Consider the following 21716-nt stretch of genomic DNA (forward strand, 5'->3'; position numbering starts at 1 on the left):
TTTTTTTTTTTTTTTTTTTGTTTATTTCCTTGATTTAAGTTTTGGTCCATAAAGTGTCAGAAAAAAAAATATATATATATATATATCAGATACCCTAAACCTGGGTATATTACATTTGTTTAATATGTAAAAAATATTAAATGCTGGAACCTGAAAATATTGATCCTTTAAAGAGAAGGAGTGGCTAATTTACAACCACAAACAGCTATGTAAACCGAAAATATGTCAAAGGGCTGTCACACTCACACAGGTATTTTAATTGGCTGTGACAGGTGGGTGTAGCTGGGCTGGGAATTACAGGAAATGCATTTAAGGGAATGATAAAGACATCACTCAGATCACTCAGATCCAAGAGTAGAAATAACTATTTCAGCCTGAGTTGGAAAAGAGTAATCTTTTATTTTTTCTTTAGCCTCTTCTTGTTTTTGTTCAGTCTTTTTAAAGTTGTTCATTCACGGTTCAGTTCATATCTCAGTTTTTGGCCTGCAGTCTGGAGCTCTTTCTGTAAAGACGTCAACTACATCAAAATTAGAGCAAAAATATTTTGTGATGTTCTTAATTACAGCTGCATAAACAACATGATCATGTGACTAGTATACAGATACATGTTTATAATACTAAAGCATTTTCAGTGTTGGGAAGGTTACTTTTAAATGTATTTCACTACAGATTGTAGAATACAGGGCCCAAAATGTAATTACTCAATGTGAGTAACGTATTCTGAATACTTTGGGTTACTTAGCATATTAGTCATGCTTTTCACAACTACATGAATGTAGCAATGACATCCTGCAAATTCTTGTTTGTTTTTCTCTACCAATTGGCTTGTAAGCCCAAATCTCACTGAGTAGACAATTTATTTACTTTAGGGGAGAAAAGACGTATGTCAAGATAAGATGCTAGCTTGGTGGCGAGTAGCCTTCAGTAATAGTAATAAATCGCACAGCAATAGAACATTGAAAATACTGAAGTGCCATATAACTCAGGTAGCTACCACAACTAAAGCAAGGTAGTTGCAGCAGGCTAACTTTAGTTTTTAAAAAGAACTTCTTCCAGATGTTTCTTTAGGTTGGAGTCTTTTGACGCTGAGAGCAGCTTGTTTGTTGGCAGAGTTTGCATTGCACGGTCAGATTTCGCTCATACCTTTCTTCTTTAAATATGAAGTGGTGGAATTTCCAAATAAGAAATGCATTCCTGCCCGTGCACTGCTGGCGCTGTTGTGCTGGCTCCAGGTCCATTGTGTAACTGACGCCATCAACATACACAGAATGCTTACATTAGTCTCTTATTGCGTGTTTTGTTTGGGTTTCCGGCAATGCATTTAATTACCAAAATTAGAAACGGAAATGACCCCCATGAAATCCATTTATTCCAACAAAGTAACTGCATTGTAATTATCACCTATTTAAACCGTATCTGTAACAAAATACATTCATATTTTGTATTTTAAATACATAATGCCGGTACATGTATTCCATTACTCTCCAACAATGTGTATTTTCTTTACCTCAAACTGTTTTACCACGAAGCTCAACTCAGTTAAATGCTGTCATGTAATCCTCCTGATCTGTGTTTCTTAGTTACGTTCTTGATGACCACCCTAAAGTCAAATTTTAAAAAAACTAAACAATCAGGCCAGTTGACAAACCTAGAAGCAGTTCAACATTTAGACAAGAGTAAAAATGTTTTTATTGACACCTCTATAACAACTCTTTGTGACTGGTTTCTTGTCATGAAAAGATCTAGATTAAAAAAAATTACTTACTGTACTTATACTTAGAGATGGCACGATACCACTTTTTTATGTCCGATACCGATATCATAAATTTGGATATCTGCCGATACCGATATGAATCCGATATAGTGTTTTTTAATCAACAAAACTGTTTTTTTAAATATCTTGCTGCATTTTGTATAAGTTCATACTGAAGTTTAAAACAACAACTACACTAAAGCTATTCTGTTATACCTGTATGCAAAAAAAAATGTTTCATAGTTCAGCAATACTGATCAATCTAATAAACTTAAACCTACACCATCCTCCCTATTCTGGTATTTTAAAGAGTACTTAGCGTAAATATTAAGCAACCTAACTAATAGGGTTCCAACTCCCAGCAACAACAAAAATAAATAAATAAAAAATAGGGAACCACCCCTCACGCTCCACCTCATGATGCTTAATCGACGTAATCAACTTTAATTTGATGCAGTGTGAAAAAAAAAAATGCACAGAAATCAATTATTTTTCAAGAAATATTAAATAAATTCAACATCTTTCTTCAACAAAATTGCAGACTGCACAGATGGTACCTTCCCAAAGGAAAATGTACTATAGCTTACTAGGGTATATTAGACTTAACAGTTACTATATACAGTAATGGACTTCTATACATTTTACATCAGATTAAAACTTTGGGTGTAAGATTCAGATAATTATTTATTAAAAGCTCGACATTTTAAATGAGAATAAGAAAGAAAGTATGTCTTTGTGCCCCCTTTTCCCTGTTAATGCCCTATCGGCCCCCCTGGCTAAACTTTGCTAGATCCGCCCCTGCACAGTTACCAGCGTCAGCTACGTAGAAAAAGATCCTGGTGTAGAAAGTAATATTAAATAAATTCTAACAACAGCTGATCAAGCTTAAACGTGCTGCTGTTGTTCAGCCGCTGGTTTCCTCTTTCTGGTGCAAAGTGGGCCAAAAACAAAGAAGAGAGACGGACTCGCGACAGAAAAGCCGATCAGCTGATCATTGATCAGTTTCATGATTGAAGTAGCAGCAAGAAGAGGCAGTCGCTTGTTAAGCTTAACGCAGGAATGCTTTACAAACATTCAGAGATGCACTTACACACTTGCTTTACTTCTCTCGGGATAACTTTGTCGGAGATGAAATGCCGGGTTGCTAGCGAAGCTCCAAATGCTATCCAGACCACCACAGGTCCTGCATGCCACAGCCGCTCTATCACGTGATGCATACTGCTCCGAGTGCTAACGTTCTGAGGCGAGTTACGGCGTGTTGCAAGTTTTGTGAGGTGCTTTCGTGATATTTAATGGATCAGATTACATTTTTTATTTTTCTCCGATATCCGATCCAGTAATTTAGGTCAGTATCGGACCGATACCGATACGTAATATCGGATCGGTCCATCTCTACTTATACTGGCAGCAATTTCTCACCTTTAATCACGTTTTTCAATAACCAAATACATTTTATTCCCTCCACTATAGCAGGGGCGTCACCAGGTTTGTTTGTTTTTTGTTTTTTTTTAATACGGTGTCATGAGGCTCCAACAACTAAGTTGGTGGGGAGGTTGTCGGAAAAGCCATACCACTGCATCCCTTTAGATTCAGACAGGCACCATGGCCTGTATAAAAATATGATTTAGTTATCTCCTGTTTCTATTGCATCCTGTCATGTTATTCCCTTGACTTAATTATCTATTGCTTTTTATTGTTTTAATGTACATTTTAAATGGATTTACCTTTTTTGAGCACACAAACTGTTTTCATAATCCTAGTCACATTCATACAGTGCTTTTCTCTAAAATTCACAGACCGATGGATCCACTTGCTTTAAGTATCTTGACAAACTGAGTTGGTCAATCTGCCAGCCTTCAGATTGCTAGATGACCTGCTTTACTACCACAACTGCCCTGTCCTAGTGTGCCTAGATGTTAAATGTGAAGATATAACTGCAGTTTTTGTCATTTCAGCTGTTAGTTGTGCTTTCATGCAAAATGTTTTTTTTACTTAGTCACACAGGCATATTTTCCTTCAGTTGCTCCTGCGTCATGGTGCTTTTACTGCTTTGTGTTTGTTGGTTAGGTTATTAATTTAGGTTATTGTACAGAAAGTTATTGTCATGCTCTGCATTGCTGTGTTCTCCTTTCTGCATTCATCCTTTTTTTTTTTTTTTCTTCGCCTCTCTGCACCAAGCTAAAAGTATCATTAAACAGTAACCGCTGTATTTGCTGACAGGGTGTGGCAGCATTGTGGGTACTGAGTGCGCTTCTGTGTGTGCGTTCTTTTTTTAGTCCAGAGAGGAAACTCAAACAGAATCATAGGAATATCATACACTTCTGTGACCAGCACGTTTTTTACATGTTACTCCAAGTCTGAGGACAAAATGTGAGTGTGTTTCATAACAAGTGCATGAGGCCACTTAAAACACAAAAAAGGCCCAGAGTAGGGCTGTTCGATATAACGATATATATCGGATGACAATATAAAAACGTCTATAGTTTCATTTTACGCTATCGTTTGTTTCGTGGTGTGGCAAAATAAACTGTTTACGGCAATATTTTTTCACCATTTTGATGGTCACTGTAGTGGCTATATTAATTTCTTAAAGTTCTCTTTCTCTTATATTTAATATAACCACACTACGGATAGACAAGCACCTGTTTTTATGCGTTGTCGTTAGCAACAACAACGATAAGACCATCCCGTGTCTGCTTGTTTATTTTCCACATAAACCTTTCAGAATAAAGCTCAAGATCCTGTTGAGACTTTTCAAAATAAACTGAATCACGTGAAATAGTTTGCAGAGTATTTACGGGTGAGAAGCAAAAAAGAGCTGGATCCTCAGGGGTGGCTATAGCTCAGGTGGCAGAGCAGGTCAGCCACTAATCAGAAGGTCGGTGGTTCGATCCCAGGCTGCATCCTGGCTGCATGCCAAACATCCTTGGGCAAGATACTAACCCCGTGTTTGCCTACTGGTGGTGGTCAGAGGGCCCGGTGGCGCCTGTGTCCGGCAGCCTCGCCTCTGTCAGCGCGCCCCAGGGCAGCTGTGGCTACAATGTAGCTTGCTATCGCCAGTGTGTGAATGTGTGTGTGTGTGAATGGGTGAATGACTGAATGTAGTGTAAAGCGCTTTGGGGTCCTATGGACTAGAAAAGCGCTATACAAATGCAGGCCATTTACCATTTACCAAGAGCCGACAGGTGCTAAAAAATAAACCTTAGACTCGAACGTTGGAACAGGCTTTTCCCCGCAGCACGCCGTGTAATAAATACTCACAAAGAAAACGGCGGCCGTTACAACTTGTGTCTAAAAATGTATCGTTTCATGCATCGGTTAAAACACTCGACTCCAGGTACACGACACCCACCTGGAAACACTTCCCGCAAGTCGAGCTGCCCAAGATTCACAGAATTTTCAGAAAATGTAAAATTTTCGGGATTTATATCGTTATCGGGACGATAGATGTCTTATATCGGGATATGAGATTTTGGTCATACCGCACAGCCCTAGCCCAGAGTATATCACACCGAGATAGGAATCATATTAAGAGCCAGATATGGATACACTTAATGGACGCTTAATTGAACTGAATATGCACATCGCACAAAGCCTTCGCATATATATATATATATATATATATATATATATATATATATATATATATATATATATATATAATGGTGGAAGCTCCTGTCAGGCATCATAGCAGCTAAGATGAACAGGCACATGGGTCAACACATGAGCGGGGCACAGGAAGGGATGGGCAAGAATAACAGAGGCGCAAAACACCAGCTACTTGCAGACCAAGCAGTCAGCCGAGACTGCAGGACCAAACTGACCAACCACTGCCTGGATTGATTACAAGAAGGCCTATGACTCAATGCCCCACACCTGGATCCTGGAATGCCTAGAACTACATAAGATCAACAGGACCCTGTGAGCCTTCATCAGGAACTCAATGGGGATGTGGCGGACAACACTGGAGGCCAACCTCAAGCCCATAGCACAAGTCACCATCAAGTGCGGGATCTTCCAAGGAGATGCTCTGTCCCCACTCCTGTTCTGCATAGGCCTTAACCCCCTCAGTGAGATAATTGACAAGACTGGCTACAGATACCGACTACATAATGGAGCAGTTGTCAGCCACCTCCTGTACATGGATGACATCAAGCTGTATGCCAAGAGTGAACGAGACATCGATTCACTGATCCACACTACCAGGCTATACAGCAATGACATTGGAATGTCGTTCGGGCTGGAGAAGTGTAGTCGGATGGCAACAAAGAGAGGGAAGGTAGTGGATCAAACGGAGGGGATCAAACTACCAGAAGGCAACATTGCAGACATAGAGGACAGTTACAAGTACCTGGGGATCCCGCAGGCGAATGGGAAACATGAAGAAGCTGCTAGGAAAGCTGCAACCACCAAGTACCTGCAGAGGGTCAGGCAAGTCCTGAGGATTCAGCTGAACGGTAACAACAAGATCCGGGCTATCAACACCTACGCCCTGCCCGTGATCATGTACCCTGCTGGGGTAATAGGCTGGCCAAAGGAGGAGATAGAAGCCACTGACATCAAGACAAGAAAGCTCCTTACCATGCATGGAGGGTTTCACCCCAAGTCCAGCACCCTGAGGCTGTACGCTAAGCGGAAGGAAGGGGGCCGGGGACCTGGTAAGTGTCAGCACCACAGTCCAGGATGAGACAACGAACATCCACGAATACATCACGAAGATGGCCCCAACTGACAGCATGCTCAGTGAATACCTCAGGCAGCAGAAACCCAAGAAAGAGGAGGAAGGCGAGGAACCATCATGGAAGGACAGGCCCCTGCACGGTATGTACCACCGGGAGACAGAGAAGGTGGCTGATATCCAGAAATCCTACCAGTGGCTGGACAAAGCTGGACTGAAAGACAGTATGGAAGCACTAATTATGGCAGCACAAGAACAAGCACTAAGCACAAGATCCATAGAGGCTGGGCTCTATCACACCAGGCAAGACCCCAGGTGCAGGCTTTGTAAAGATGCCCCAGAGACAATCCAGCACATAACAGCAGGGTGTAAGATGCTAGCAGGCAAAGCATACATGGAATGCCATAACCAAGTGGCCGGCATAGTATACAGAAACATCTGTGCCGAGTATAACCTGGAAGTCCCGGGGTCAAAATGGGAGATGCCCCCAAGGGTGATGGAGAATGACCAAGCTAAGATCCTGTGGGACTTCAAGATACAGACGGACAAAATGGTGGTGGCTAACCAACCGGACATAGTGGTGGTAGACAAACAGAAGAAGACGGCCGTAGTGATCGATGTAGCGGTTCCGAATGACAGCAATATCAGGAAGAAGGAACACGAGAAGCTCGAGAAATACCAAGGGCTCAGAGAAGAGCTCGAGAAGATGTGGAGGGTGAAGGTGACAGTGGTTCGAGTAGTAATCGGAGCACTAGGTGCAGTGACTCCCAAGCTAGGCGAGTGGCTCCAGCAGATCCCGGGAACAACAGCGGAGATCTCTGTCCAGAAGAGCGCAGTCCTGGGAATAGCTAAGATACTGCGCAGGACCCTCAAGCTCCCAGGCCTCTGGTAGAGGACCCGAGCTTGAAGGATTGACCGCCCACAGTCGCCCAGCATAATTTGCAGATGATGTTGTTTGCCGCCTCTGCAATGCTTTCAACCAAAAAAGGCGCAGCTTGATGACACCATCAACACGGCTATCACAGTAGAGCGGTATAGTCAAAATCTCTACCGTTGGCAAAATTCATATAATTTCTACTGTTTCTACCGCCCACCCCTACTGTACACAATGATTAGTAAACAGTTAGTTAGTGTTGTTTTAAGAGATCTGAAATGTAAATGTGTCCATTTCTAAAGCGTTAACAAGAGGCCTGTCTCTCCCTTATCTTAATTTTATCTCACATTCTGTGCTGGATAGCTTGATCTCCATTTAGTCTGCTGAAGGGCAATTTACAAAGATTCTGGACTTTAATGTGTGATCTATATCAGCGGTCCCGAACCCCCGGGCCTCGGACCGGTATCGGTCCGTGAGTCATTTGGTACCGGGCCGCGAGAGTTGAGGCTCAGGTGTGAAATGTATAGTTGTCAGGGCTTTTATCGGTTTTCAGCCTTATTTTGTTATCGTTTTTATCATTTACTCGGTTTTCCTTGGTCTTTTCACGTGTGTTATGAATAAATGTTCTTTTTTTCAGTACCGGTACTAGTTTTATTTTGTTGTATTTATCCGCGACACCTTAAAGGCCGGTCCATGAAAATATTGTCGGGCATAAACCGGTCCGTGGCGCAAAAAAGGTTTGGGACCGCTGATCTATATTATACATGATGTAATCTAACTAAATTGAAACATTTTATTGTGAAAGGTTTTAAAAAAACCACATGGACAAGTTACAGACTTGCTTCTCATCTGTAACTCATGCAGTAGACCACATGCTTACCCACAGATTATAATAGAAGTGGGTTGATAAAACCCGTTGCAAAAAAATGGCCGCGAAATAAAGATGAGTCAAGTGAGGTCAGAGGAAAGGTAAAGCATTGCTTGTTTGCAGGAAGTCGGTTATGCTGTCATGCTGTTGACTGACATGGATAAAACCAGAAAGACCAGCAGCAGCAGCAGATTTGGTCCCATAACTGTGGTAAAAATCAAGAAAAACAGGCAGGAAACTGCAGCAATGATTGCCTCAGAGATCTAGATCTATCAGATATGTCTGTTTATGGAGTGCTCAGAGTAAGAACGAGTTACATGACGTAACCCAACCGCGAACTGTGGCAGTGAGGCTTTGATAGCAGGTTTGAGAGAGCGTAGGTGGGAACAGTCCGAGAGTTTAGAGCTGTTCTTTATAGAAACGTAGGAGAATTTGATTGTGAACCAGAAAGAAAGCTGGTAAATAGGACCGTTTTTTTTTTTTTGGTTGCCTAGCTGAGCCTCTAATGGATTGATATTATGTCATATGTCAGCCACCAGTATTCTTCACTCTTCATGGTAGGTAGTTGTTCAGTCGCTCGTCTAGAAGTTTATCTTTGTCCACATCCTTTCAATTCTTTCGCCCATCGTAGCAACAACATTCTGCGGACTTTGGCCATCACTTCGCTGCAAACGGCCTCCTGCATGAACATAGCTTTAGACACAGAGTGCTAGGAAGCTGATAAGCCCGAACATCAGTCATGTTTTCTCACAGTGATGTTGGGGAATTGTTGATGCAGTCATTAAACCTAGTTACAAAATTAACCAGAAAATAAAATATCAGATGGAAATCTCACAATTTGCCAGGCATTAGCCAGTGACGACATCCTGGATTATCCTCTTTTGTGACTTTTAGAAGTTTCTCAATAAAAGAAAAATCTGCAGATTTACTTTGTATTTTATTCTGAGACTGAGCTTATAAAGAAAAGGTGTTTATTGCGGTCATAGCAGAGGGACATTTTTCCATTGGCTTCTTTTTTCAACCAGATGAGTTGCCTCCTGCTGGTCATTAACAAAAATGCAGCTTCCATGTTTGCAAAACTCGAGCCATTTTATGTCCGTGATACTCCGAGAAGACTTAGGCTACGTTCACACTGCAGGCGAAAGCGCATCAAATCCGATTTTTTTTGACCCTATGCGACCCATATCCGATCATGGTATGACAGTGTGAACGGCACAAATCCGATATTTTCAAATCCGATCTGGGTCACTTTCGTATGTGGTACTGAATCCAATACATATCCGATGTTTCAGAAAGCGACTGCTGTGTGAATGGTCATGTCGCATTAAATCAGTCTTTTACGTCACTGACACAAGACAGACGCCAATTATCAGCGCCGGAGAAGTGCCCGAGAAGACATCGCGAACGCTTCCTGGCCATCCGGTGAAACTGCATAACCTGCAGATTCTGACAGAAATCTGCAACTATCCTTTGAAGCACCGCTCCCCTAAAACAGCAATAAGGATCATTATTAGGTTATCTACATTATTATGTAAATAACAAAATAACTTAAAGCAAAAATTGGGAAACATGAAGTCCGAAGTCTTTATATGCGTGAATGGGTGGATGACTGGATATGTAAAGCGCTTTGGGGTCCTTAGGGACTAGTAAAGCGCTATATAAATACAGGCCATTTACCATTTATATTAAGGGCCATCAGTCAAACAATATAGTTTGCTCTGGGTCTAAACAGAGCGCGTTGTGTGTGACGTCTTCTTTTGCGCATGCGGGCCGCTTTGAGCGTTCACACTAGAGCGCGTTTGCTGTCGCATTTTATTTGTAGTGTGAACGAGCAGACAAAAAAATCGGATTTGATCAAAAAATCGGAATTGAGCATTAAGACCTGCAGTGTGAACGTAGCCATAGTTGTAGAAACTGCTCAGAGAATAGTGAATTACACACAGTGTAGAGGTAGGCGATATAAACGATATACAATAGAAACAATATAAATTTGGCCAACAATAGAGATTTTGACTATACCGCTCTACCGCAATAGCGCATGTTGACGATGTCATCAAGCTGCACCTGTTTTGGTCGAAAGCATCGCAGCGGCTACAACCATTATCATCTGCAAATTATGCCGGGCGACAGTCATAGCAAAGAGATGAAGCACTTTTGAAATATGGGGAAAGCCAAAAACTGCGCTTCCTCCACTTCCGTAACATTGATTCATTAATGTTGAATTCTCTCGCAGCTGCTCTATTCCCATGTTGTTGCAGTATATTAATAACTAACCTTGTATTGTGGATGAATAATCTCAGTTGTTCTCCTGACTGAAGTTTGCCCCGTGTATAGCATCCTGTTATGCAATTGCATTTGTCCCTAACCACCAGAATCCGTCACATTAACTTTTATCGAGTGGAAAAAAAGTTCATCCTCCAGCTTCACTGTGCTAATGTTATGCTAACATAGCTGTGTCGCTAGCAATCACGTAGCACAACATTATATACCAGGTAGTCCAACTTCAGTAACCCTGCAAACACCACTGCTGTTTAGTTTTCTGTCTTCATTTATGTTGGAAGTGGTAGCAGAGCTGTACGTTTTAATTAGTTTAAAAAAATCTCTCAGTCAGAACATGGTATGAAATGTTTAGGTGGAAACTAGCGAGCTAACTTCCTGTAAACTTCTAACTTCGTTAAATTTAATAAATTCAGTTTTCATGGATGCCTGGATGTTAAACTTAATTGTTACACCTGGTAAAGCAGCAACGCTGATCATTTTATATGAAATAATTTAGTCAGTTTTTAACACTCAGTGTTCATTTGACTTTGGGACCTGAAGCGGACGGAGTTTTGGACCCAGATTACTAAGCTCCTCACTACGGCAGCCGTAATGCTCTGACAATCCATCAAGCAGTGCGGCTTACCAAAGTTGTACTAAAACATTTTTTAACAGATTTCTGCACGCCAAAATCTGTTCAAGGTCAGTAAGCACAACCAGAATTCATACATAAGGCACACTCTCAATTTTTGAGAAAATTAAAGGATTTTAAGTGTGCCTTATAGTGTGTAAAATACGTTACACAGAAGAAAAGAATATATCGCGATATATATCGTTACTGCACGTGCTTCAAATTATACCGCGATATGGATTTTAGGCCATATCGCCCAGCCCTAACGCAGTGTGTGACACAGAATTAAATGTGTGTGACACAGAATTAAATGTGTGTTTCTGATTACTTTGCACAGCAAAATGAAGATGGTGTGCTTTACATTTTATTGGTTTAGGTGATTAAAAGTGTCAAACTTTTAAGTGTGGCTTGAGTGTAAATGTATTTCCCAAGAACGTTGCAGTCTTAAAATATAACTGGAAGTTGCATCAGTCTGAACTGCTGAGCTCATTCTACATGTGAAGCATCACAATGATAAACACGGATGTTTTCTTCCTGTCGATCAAAACTTTCTTTGTTTTTCAAGATTTCTGTGAAATTGTCTGTGCCTACTTGTCAGTTTTCAGCTTTGAGCACTGACTCCTTTTTGGGCTTCTTTTTTTTTTTCTGTCACGGCCACGACGGCTTTGCTTGGAAACTCGTGCAGGGTTTTGAGTCTGTGCGAATGCAGAAACGGGAGAAATGAACTGAAATGACGTGTATTTCAGTGTAAGTGCTGCGCTTTGAGCCGCAGCAGCTTTTAGGAAATGAGTGTAACTCAGATAAGTACTGTGCGCGCGTGTGTGTGTGTGTGCTTGTGTGGTCACGCAGCTGTGTGTGTTCAGTTCCTGTTATCTTCAACTGTCATGCTTGTTTCCTTCTGCACCTCATTGCTGTTTGTGTGTGTCTGTGTGAGTCTGTGGTAACAACATTGCATTCATGTTGCAAAGTTTTGCGTGTGAGGAAATAAGGCAGGTCGCTGGGAATGTGATCAAGTTTTTTTGCGGGTTTTTTTTTTTGTTGCTCTAATAATTCATCTTTTATTTGGTTTCACTAATGGATCCATATTGATACAGTCTTATATCTTATAGCTGTTTTTGTTTTGTTCTGTTTTGCTGTTTTCACTGCCTTTTAAAGGTTTTTAAACCAACATTTTAATTTTTACGTGTTCATTTTTGTTGTTAAGTATATTTAATTTACATGACAAGTCAATGTGCTATATAAATAAAGTTGTCACTGTCATTATATCAAATGATAAATACTGTTTTAAAAAATTCTCTCTGTGTCCTCAAAACGTTTTAGTTTGCTTTGAGGGATGTAAAAATCCAAATGTTTCCATCCGTCCATCCTCTTCCGCTTACCCTTGTCAGGGTCATACGGGGGGGGGAAGAGAACACCCTGGAAAAGTTGCCAGTCTATCGCAGGGTTAACACATAGAGACAGACAACTATCCACACTCACATTCACAGCTTTGGCCAATTTAGAATTACTAATTAACCTAACTGCACTAACTGCATGTCTTGGACTGTGGGAGGAAGCTGGTGTACCTGGAGAGAACCCATGCATGTTTTAAAATATAACGTACAAAACATTTGGGCGGTGGAAGACAGTATAGTGTTTGATATTTTTTACATTGTTATATTGTATCGATACAAGGATACTAATGTTGGGGGTCCAGACTGCATTAACTCAACTGAAAAACCACCCAACACTAAACACACTGGGTTTGCTCTGAATTAGAAAGTAGCTTTATCAAGCTAACGGCTCAGTCACACGAGTAAAAATACTACAACCAGCTCCGTACGTCTTTAAACTCCTGTGGCACTACGTATGGCAGGTTTTAGTGACAGTGTTGCATTCTTCTGTCTCATTATGCAGCAAATAAAACTGAAGTGAGATCATTCTTATTGAATAAATCAGATGTTAAAAGATTTTAACTTTGAGGATGTAATTTGCATTTTAAAAATGATTATAAATTGCAATATATGCTGTTTCAATACTCAAATTAATGCAAAATGTTAAAAGTCACTACACCAAAAGGTTGATTCTGTTCATCTGGATGTAGCGTTTTCAGTGGGAGAAATGCCCATTGTTCATTCAGTGGTGCTAGTTCCAGTCATTGTGCAATGACTTTATAAGATTGGGGAAACCTGCAGTCAGCTGAGACTGAAGAAGTCACTTGGATGAGTGACGAAACGCTACGTCCAGATGAACACAGTCAATCTTTGGGATTTACTTACCTGGAAGATTGAGCATGCATCAAGATGTTAAAAGTCACTATAATATCTTATTATTCTGTCTTTCTGCCTAATTTCAGTGATTTTATATTTAAAACAAATCCTGCAAAAACAAGGGCAGCAATTACTCATTAGTAACTCCTCTGCGAATCTTTATAGCTGAAATATTTTGTGCATGATAAGCAGCTGTTTGTTCAGTGAATTCAGCTGAGGGTAGTTCAGCCTCGCTGACCTCATCGTACCTGGTGCCAGTAAGGGTGACTCTCCAGCTTGCAGCGAATCTGCAGAGCAGGCACCTGTATTTACACAGCAAGGTCAGCACACCCACAATATCTTTCTGGGCTTCTCTTAGACTAACATCTGCAATCAGGCTTAGCGACTAAAGGCGGCTATCAGCTGGATAAGTCGGTCACTACATCAGAAACGTAGACTGGTCTATTAGCAGCTGATTTTTAACTATAATTAATTCTGTGATTTAATGGAAGTAGAGCAGCTGTGAAAGAATTCAACATTAATGAATCAATGGGACGCAAGTGGAGGAAGCAAGAAGAAAGTTGAGTAAAGTTTGACTTATCTGACTGTTTTGTTTCCCTTAATGTGCCTTATAACCCGGTGTGCCTTATGGATGAAAACAGACCCATTCATCGACAGTGCGTCTTATAATTCCATGCTCCTTATGGTCCAAAAAAATACGTATTTGACTTATTTATTTGGCACACTGCAGTTTCATGTTGCAAAGCACCTCTTTTTATATTGTGTGGATATCATACATGGTTATGCTCGGGATATATCGGCCCATTTCCAATGGAAATGCCTTTTGGTTAAACTGTCAGCAAGGAATTTGCACTGTAAAGTTTTTATATCGCTTTAATGCAATTATAAAGAAACAGCTGCTTGTTTAAGTGGAAATAAATTGATGCTGGTTTTTTTGCACTAATAAAGTTGTGGAGTTGTAAAGTATTTTGTCTTGTGTCAATTATATTGTCAGTTATATCGTTATCGCAAATTATCAAATATATATGGTGATAAATATTTTGCAATATTGCCCTGCCCTACTCCCAGTTTGTCTTCGTACCCAGTAGGCACCAACTGTGATGCTCTGATGGTTGCTTTTTGATGTGCTGAAGGTTCTGGTGTGTGTTATGCACCTTTGACAAGGAATAATTAACACACACCTGAACTTTTAAACATCCCTGCATCTAAAGCATCATCAGGTATGCAATGAAGGAGGCTGGTGGATGTTTTTATTGAAAGGCCTGTAATGTTTTATGCTACAGCTAGGGTGTGGATGCTACCTTGACCAGGTCTTTCTTAGAAGTTAGATTTATAGAGCAAACAAGGGAGGATCTAACAGGTGATAATCCATTACATTAACTGGCTGTTTATTGACATGCTTAACAGAGTTTTAGGCCTGTTCTTTCCAGCTGCGATGGCAAATGAAGAACAATAGTCTGTAAGGTCACCTGGTACAAATAGGTTCCCTGTTTTACAATCATATTACCATATTTAGGTTCTTGGTTTTTGTTTTTTTGTTTTAACTAGCTTGCAGCCAACAGGAAAAAAAAGGATCCTCGTATGAAGCTATACTTCTTAATGATGCTCATCAGAGACAGACAAAAACTTTAGACACTCTTGAAACCCTCCTGGCAACTGAGCGCTGAGATCCACAGGCCTTTCTTGGAATAGACGCATACCTGTTGAGCTCACACGTGACCTGCTCTGGAGGAGGTTTCATCTGCAGCTCAAGTTACCGTGGTGATGCACCTTGGGAAGAAGCACAGTGTAAAGCACAGGTTGAATGTGAAGTTAAGAGGATAAGTCCCTAAACTAAGGAAGGAGCGATAGAACTGCCTGAACTTTCAAAATAAGAGTTAATTATTTACTAGTAATTCCTGATCAGTTTACACATGATTGTTACACCTGGTGGCGCGCCTGAATAGGCTCAGTGTGTCGATGCATTAACACTCATGAGCCAACAGTTTTACTGGAAGTTATATAATATTCAAATGTGTAATAAACACGCAGGATGTGCAGATGTTTTTGGATCAATTTGACGTCAAATGTCACAGCGCTGCTGAGCTTCAGTAACAGAAATCTGGTTTTCTGTTGCTGTTGTTGGAATTGTAAAAATACATTCAATTTCAAGCTACAGCTTATTTAATAATAAGAGAGACGTTTGTCTTAACCAGACTGGCCATTCCACGTCATGATGTCTGTCCGATATTCCAAGCATGCAAATGACTTGGATATCTGCTTCTGGATATTATAAATGATAGAAATGTGTTTTTAATCTATTTGCAAATGAGCAGCATGAGTCTGTTTGTGTTTCAGCCCGTGTGGTGCATTTATCTTAATTTGTTTGAGACCTGTAGTTTTGCTAATAGTTTATTATTTTTATTATTATTATTATGGAGCTGTTAACTCTTTGTTCGTCGTCTCCTCAGAGTACTCAGCTCGATCCAGAGGAGCTGTTCACTAAATTGGATCGCATTGGAAAAGGATCTTTTGGAGAGGTGGGTGTAATTTATTATTTTTTGTCATCTTCTCTCCTACATTCACTTCCTTTATCCCCCTCATTTTTATTCTTTCTCACCTCTCTCTTTCTCTTCTTCCTCTCCTGGTGATCCTCTTTTGTTTTCTTACATCCATGTTTTTTCACTTCTCTGCCTCCCGTTCCCTCCTGCAGGTCTTCAAAGGAATCGATAATCGCACTCAGAGCGTCGTCGCCATCAAAACGATCGATCTGGAGGAGGCAGAGGATGAAATCGAGGACATCCAGCAGGAGATCACGGTGCTCAGTCAGTGCGACAGTCCGTACATCACCAAGTACTACGGCTCCTACCTGAAGGTAAGGCGGATATTTTCATTCAGCCCGGAAGCCGATCTAAGTCAGGTTTAAAAGGAATTCCACAGGAGTGGGGAGTGTTATTTTCCCACGGAAAATTTTTCACCTACTGCGAACTAAGGATTTTTTTTTTATTCCCAGTATATTGTAGTTGAGTCATTTTTATAGGCACATTGTTGGAAGTTTATTTGTAATTCTGTCTTTCAGGGAAGTAAATTGTGGATCATCATGGAGTATCTTGGAGGGGGCTCAGCACTCGACTTGGTGAGTCTTTATGTCCATTTGTAGAGGATTTATTGTCCATGAAACCTAGTAAGTGAAATAATATCAAGTAATGACTAGAGCCAATGTTTGTGAGGTCTCGCTAATAGATGTAGAAAGCGTTTAATCTCCTATCCTTTAGTTTCATCCTCCCTGTTTTGGAGAATTCTCACTTATGAGTATAAACATCTCTTTGCACATAAATACAGAGAAATTAAACTTTAATTCTTTTAAATCAAAATAAAAAACAAAGTTTTTAAAACTCTGTTTAAAATGAGAAAATCTGATTCATTAACATTTGATTGTCTAATTTTCTGTGTTGGGACTTGTCTTGATTGAAACTGGAATAGGGTGTGTTTGTGAGCCTCCGGCATATCACAGTGTATTTTATACCCGTGTCATCACTCTGCGTGTGTGTGTGTGTGCAGCTGCGGGCAGGTCCGTTTGATGAGTTTCAGATTGCCACCATGCTGAAGGAGATCCTGAAAGGGCTCGACTACCTGCACTCTGAGAAGAAGATCCACAGAGACATCAAAGGTGCGGCAGGTGCTGGTTAGACTGTAGCGCCCGGACCTCTAACACCGATTCAAATATTATATCATTTAAATGAAAGTAAGATTCAGAATCTGAGAATCGGTGCAGGTGTTGGTGCCTTAGGGGAAACGAAACTTCCCACAATTGACGACCTCTTTCATTGGAAGCCCGTCCATTTAATTTATGTCGCAGGATCCATGCAGAAAGCTTTCTTGATCGCTGATCACTACTTGATTTTCTCACATTTGACAAAAGATTTTCATATTCTGCGAGGCTGTGACACTCGAGCGTTACTGAGCTGGGTATTGAAGTAAACACTGTCATAGAAACAATGAAGAACTTCAACATGTTCTCATTACCAACTGTGAAACAGCTCTCAGGATGTTGATCCACCCACACAGGCCTGAGAGCAGGTTTAACATGAGGTCTGAGTAGTTTGATTCACCCTGATGTGTTTAAATCATATTTCAGCCTACTTATGGAACAAAATGACTGGGCGTGCATCAGAAGTTAGTGAGGGTGATCTCTGCCTGTGCAGATATTCTTGGAAAAGCGCAGAAAACGATTCTAATGTTTGTCAAACTACGTCTTTATTGATATATCCTGATGTGTCAAAAGTCATCTTTAAGAGTATAGGGGAAGTCGTCAGAAGGAGGAAATGGGAAAAAAAATTTTCAAACCCGTGAAATTGATACTTACTTGATACTTATTCTTTAATATGTGCTAACTTTGTACTCAACATCTTAGCTGTAGGGGTTCAGAGATGAAGGACAGCCGCTTTAGTGGAAATCTGGAATTCTTTTGCGATTTTTATACTTAATTTGACAGCATTAGAATCAGAATTACATTTATTGCACAAAATAACTACCATTAGTTGATGATGTTACTCAGTCCGATGATGTTGCAGAAAGGTTAAATTATTTGCTTCTCTGCAGCTGCCAACGTCCTGCTGTCGGAGCAGGGTCAGGTGAAGCTGGCGGACTTCGGAGTGGCAGGTCAGCTGACAGACACGCAGATCAAGAGGGAAACCTTTGTGGGAACGCCGTTCTGGATGGCTCCTGAGGTCATCCAGCAGTCCGCCTACGACTCCAAGGTAAGACACCTGTTTATACCGTTGCAGATTTCATAAAGGCCATTCATAATCTTTAGCTTATAACTAGAAGGTAGTTGTGGGAATTTCAGAATGCAGAACCACCTCATATTCATTCAAAATGAGCAAACTCTGGCTGTACAAATAAGAGACATTTAGAGGAAGTGTCTTATACAACAGTTCTGCTTGTTTACATCACCCGGACAGCGTGAACTTTTGAAAATGTCCATCAAAACCTGAAGCTTGTACTTCCACTTCCATCTAACAATGAAACTCTAACTTAAAGTCAACAACAGCCATGTAACAATGAGCTTGACGACTCTGCTGAGCATGTGCTTGAAAACAAAAGAAAACTGCCAAATTTGATCAGAATTAAATGTCATTAACATAGTTGCAGTTGTACAAACTGCGTCTGCACTGGACCTGGAGGCATAACACGAAAGAGTTAAATGTAAAACAAACAAAATACTTTCTATTGTGCTGCCCTTCTTCACATCCACTCAGCTCCTCTTGGAAACTGTAATTATCCAATTATGTCTGAGGTGCCATAAGTATGCAAGGCACGACAGACATACCTTTCTATATATGTCTTATTTGCACAAAAGGACAGTAGGCAAAGCATATTTTCACATTTATTTTTAGACTTTATTTTGTTGTTGTTGCTTTTTGCATATAGTTTTTGGGTGTGTTTTTCCAAAAAATATACGCTAAAATTAAGAAAACTAATCAAATTAAGAGCTTGCACATACTGGTGTATTAGCTATACTGTTAAGTTAGGCATTATCCTAATATTGGGTGGTTGTCTAATAAATTTGTTAAACTTGAGAGAAAATTATTTTCTCATAAGTTTAATGACTTTGGGCAAGGTTCACAACAAAATAAAGTATAAAACTATTCTTATGTTAAGCTAATAGCTTCTCATAGTCAAAAATACAAATGCTAAGGAATGGAGAAACCTGTGCTTGTTAGCATGTTAGCATGCATTTCTAGCTAAAGGCCTGATTGTGATGCTGCATTGGTAGTCGGTAGTCACATAACAGCCTTTAACAGAAAACTTCTAATCAGTGTTTGAGACTTATTTTGAAAGAACCATCTTTTAGATTAGTGCAAATTTTCCTAGTTAATTCAAACAGCACCTATCCTTATACCAAGACAGGCATTTTCTCACCCTTTAAAAGTCCACCAGGTCTTAAAAAATAAAAACAATAGACTATCCCGCTTTGTGATTTTCCTCCTACTCTGTTTGCGTGTTGCTGTAGCAACCCAACACATGTGGATTTGTTGTTGTGGCCCACTTTGCATTATTTCCACAGTCCTCTAGGGTTTATTTGCATCCAATAGAGACGCTGCTGCCATCGTGGCGATTTTAGCTTTTATTTGATGAGGATGATGATGATGATCGTCCACTTGGTCCCCAGTTTAGAAGGGATTCCCTCACCGTGTCCTTTGTTTGTGTATCAAAACAATGACTTCAGCAGTGAATGGAGTTAGAAATGCACCTTGCACCTGCTGGCATCAAACACGCAGGTTTTGATGCAAGTCACAGAGCAAACAAAACTGATGAAATTTGTATAAAGAGGCGGAGCTGCTTTCTGTCTGCTTGTTTTATAAGTGTGTTCTTTGGAAATAAGGCAGATCCATTAGGGTGTTTTCACTTGACCTCTTGATGTGGTTTGGTTCATGTGTCTTTGTGCGTATATGTAACACTGTCTTCATGTGCCTTTGTGATTTATATTGTGTATTTTGGCCTTAGAGGGATCAGGTAACAAAAAAGGTCTATAAATGATCTAGAAATGTGACCAAAAACTCATTTAAGCTGGACTCGTTCATTATCTCTCTGGCACAGTTTAATTGCTCAAATATCTGCAGGAGACCATCATTTAAAGCAGGGGTCCCCAATCTCAGTCCACGAGGGCCGGTGTCCCTGCAGGTTTTAGATCACCCTGGATCAACACACCTGAATCACATGATTAGTTCATTACCAGGCCTCTGGAGAACTTCAAGACTTGTTGGGAAGGTAATTTATCCATTTACATCAGCTGTGATGGATCAAGGACACATCTGAAACCTGCAGGACACCGGCCCTTGTGGACTGAGATTAGGGACCCCTGATTTAAAGGGTTTTTTTTTAAGTTTTAAAGGAATAATCATGTAGTTTGTGAAAAACAAAAACAGGTTCAAGTATGAATGAATGTTTGAGTCTGTACTGTTTTGTTTTTTTGTTTTTAAAATCCTCTTTAAAGGGAAGGAAGACAAAGTGCAACTTGTTGAAATACCGAAGGCGGTTTGGAGACTTTGCCAACGGTTACGTAAATGTAACCTGAGAAGTTAGAACAAGCCTGCAAACAGAAGACAGCCATTGTACTTTGCTGTGTGTGTGTGTGTGTGTTGCCTAATCTCATATCAGTCTCGGTCACAGACTGTCAGTTGTCCTATTAATACATTAACCATGTGACTTTGACCAGAGGTATTTGAATCTCCGCACCATTTACAGAAGCACTTCCTCTGTCAACCAGCAGTATTTTCAACTTTCTCAAAATAATCTTGTTAGTTGATGTTACAGCCACTCATAACCCATAATTCAGTTATATTTCTAAGAAGTCTTGCCCTGTTTTTCAGTGACTGGCCTGAACAGCCATTAGCGTGAGAGCAGTGTAAAGCCTGCCAGAGGCTGATTCAGGACAGTGACATGACTGAGAAATGTAAATGTTTTTACAAGTTGAATATGTTTCTTTAACTCTGCCCTACTGTTTGCCACTAACACCACAGTTTCCTGTGGGGTTTAGTCCATACAAGTAAAAAAAAAAAGCAGACAGGAAGTGGGGGGAACCTCAGCTAGATCGAACTGTAGATAAGTGTAAGGGTTCATCTGATGCACAGATCAGCTGCTCTGCATCACTGGTTGTATTAGAGGTGGAAGAGGCTTGGATTGCCTTTTTTTTTTTTTTTTTTTTTTTTCTTTTTATCTATTTTTTAAATAATAGTGGTCTGCCTCCAGCTAGGGTAATAGTTCAAAAAGGTGGTGCCTCCTACACTTTATGTTGTGTTGAGCTACAGTTGAGAGTTGTGCATACACTCACCTGGATAGTTTTTGTTTATTCTTCTACGTAAAGAAAAAACCTTTCCAGGCACAGAACAAATTTTTGTTAAATCCTTCTACATATCACAGAATTTATGAAATCACATTAGAGAAAAGAAAACACTGCAAAAGCTAAAAAATAAATAAATACATAAATGATGAAACAAAGCAGACGTGTTATTGGGGAAACAATAATGCAATGTTCGACCTGATGAAGTGACAAGCTAGCAGTAAATGGCTAACATGAATATACAGTGTTATATGAATCACTGATTAAAACACACGTTACCTCGTCTTGTTTTCCTCTCACAACAATGATGAAATCTGTGCTTCTTTTAAGCGTGCCTCAGTGCAGTCCTTTACATGTTTTGGTTTTTGTTTCTTCTGCCAGTGGTCCGTCACGATATTGTGTCCCCAGGAACCTTTCTGTTTTTGCCCTGTCTTTCTTCCCTCACGCCAAATCTGTCACGGCACATTGCTGTTCCTGGTTTGCGCCAATATGAATAAAATTTTATTCTACTTTCTCTGTATTTTTAGTGCTTTTGCAGCATTTTTCTATTTGCTGGAGTTTTATTCGTTTTTTTTTTTG

At 40.2% G+C, this 21716-nt stretch overlaps 1 protein-coding gene across 1 annotated transcript in view; it reads left to right on the forward strand.

Moving 5' to 3' along the window:
- stk26 (serine/threonine protein kinase 26) overlaps positions 1-21716 on the forward strand; it is a 52341-nt gene that overhangs the window by 23469 nt on the left and 7156 nt on the right. The window contains exons 2-6 of the mRNA XM_080875565.1: positions 15763-15831; positions 16005-16166; positions 16371-16427; positions 16853-16961; positions 17894-18051. Of these exons, the coding sequence (XP_080731691.1) occupies positions 15763-15831; positions 16005-16166; positions 16371-16427; positions 16853-16961; positions 17894-18051 (555 nt within the window). The remainder of the gene's footprint in view (positions 1-15762; positions 15832-16004; positions 16167-16370; positions 16428-16852; positions 16962-17893; positions 18052-21716) is intronic.

This window comes from Rhamphochromis sp. 'chilingali' (assembly GCF_963969265.1).
Source record: "Rhamphochromis sp. 'chilingali' genome assembly, chromosome: 1".
Classification (NCBI taxonomy): Eukaryota; Metazoa; Chordata; class Actinopteri; order Cichliformes; family Cichlidae; genus Rhamphochromis; species Rhamphochromis sp. 'chilingali'.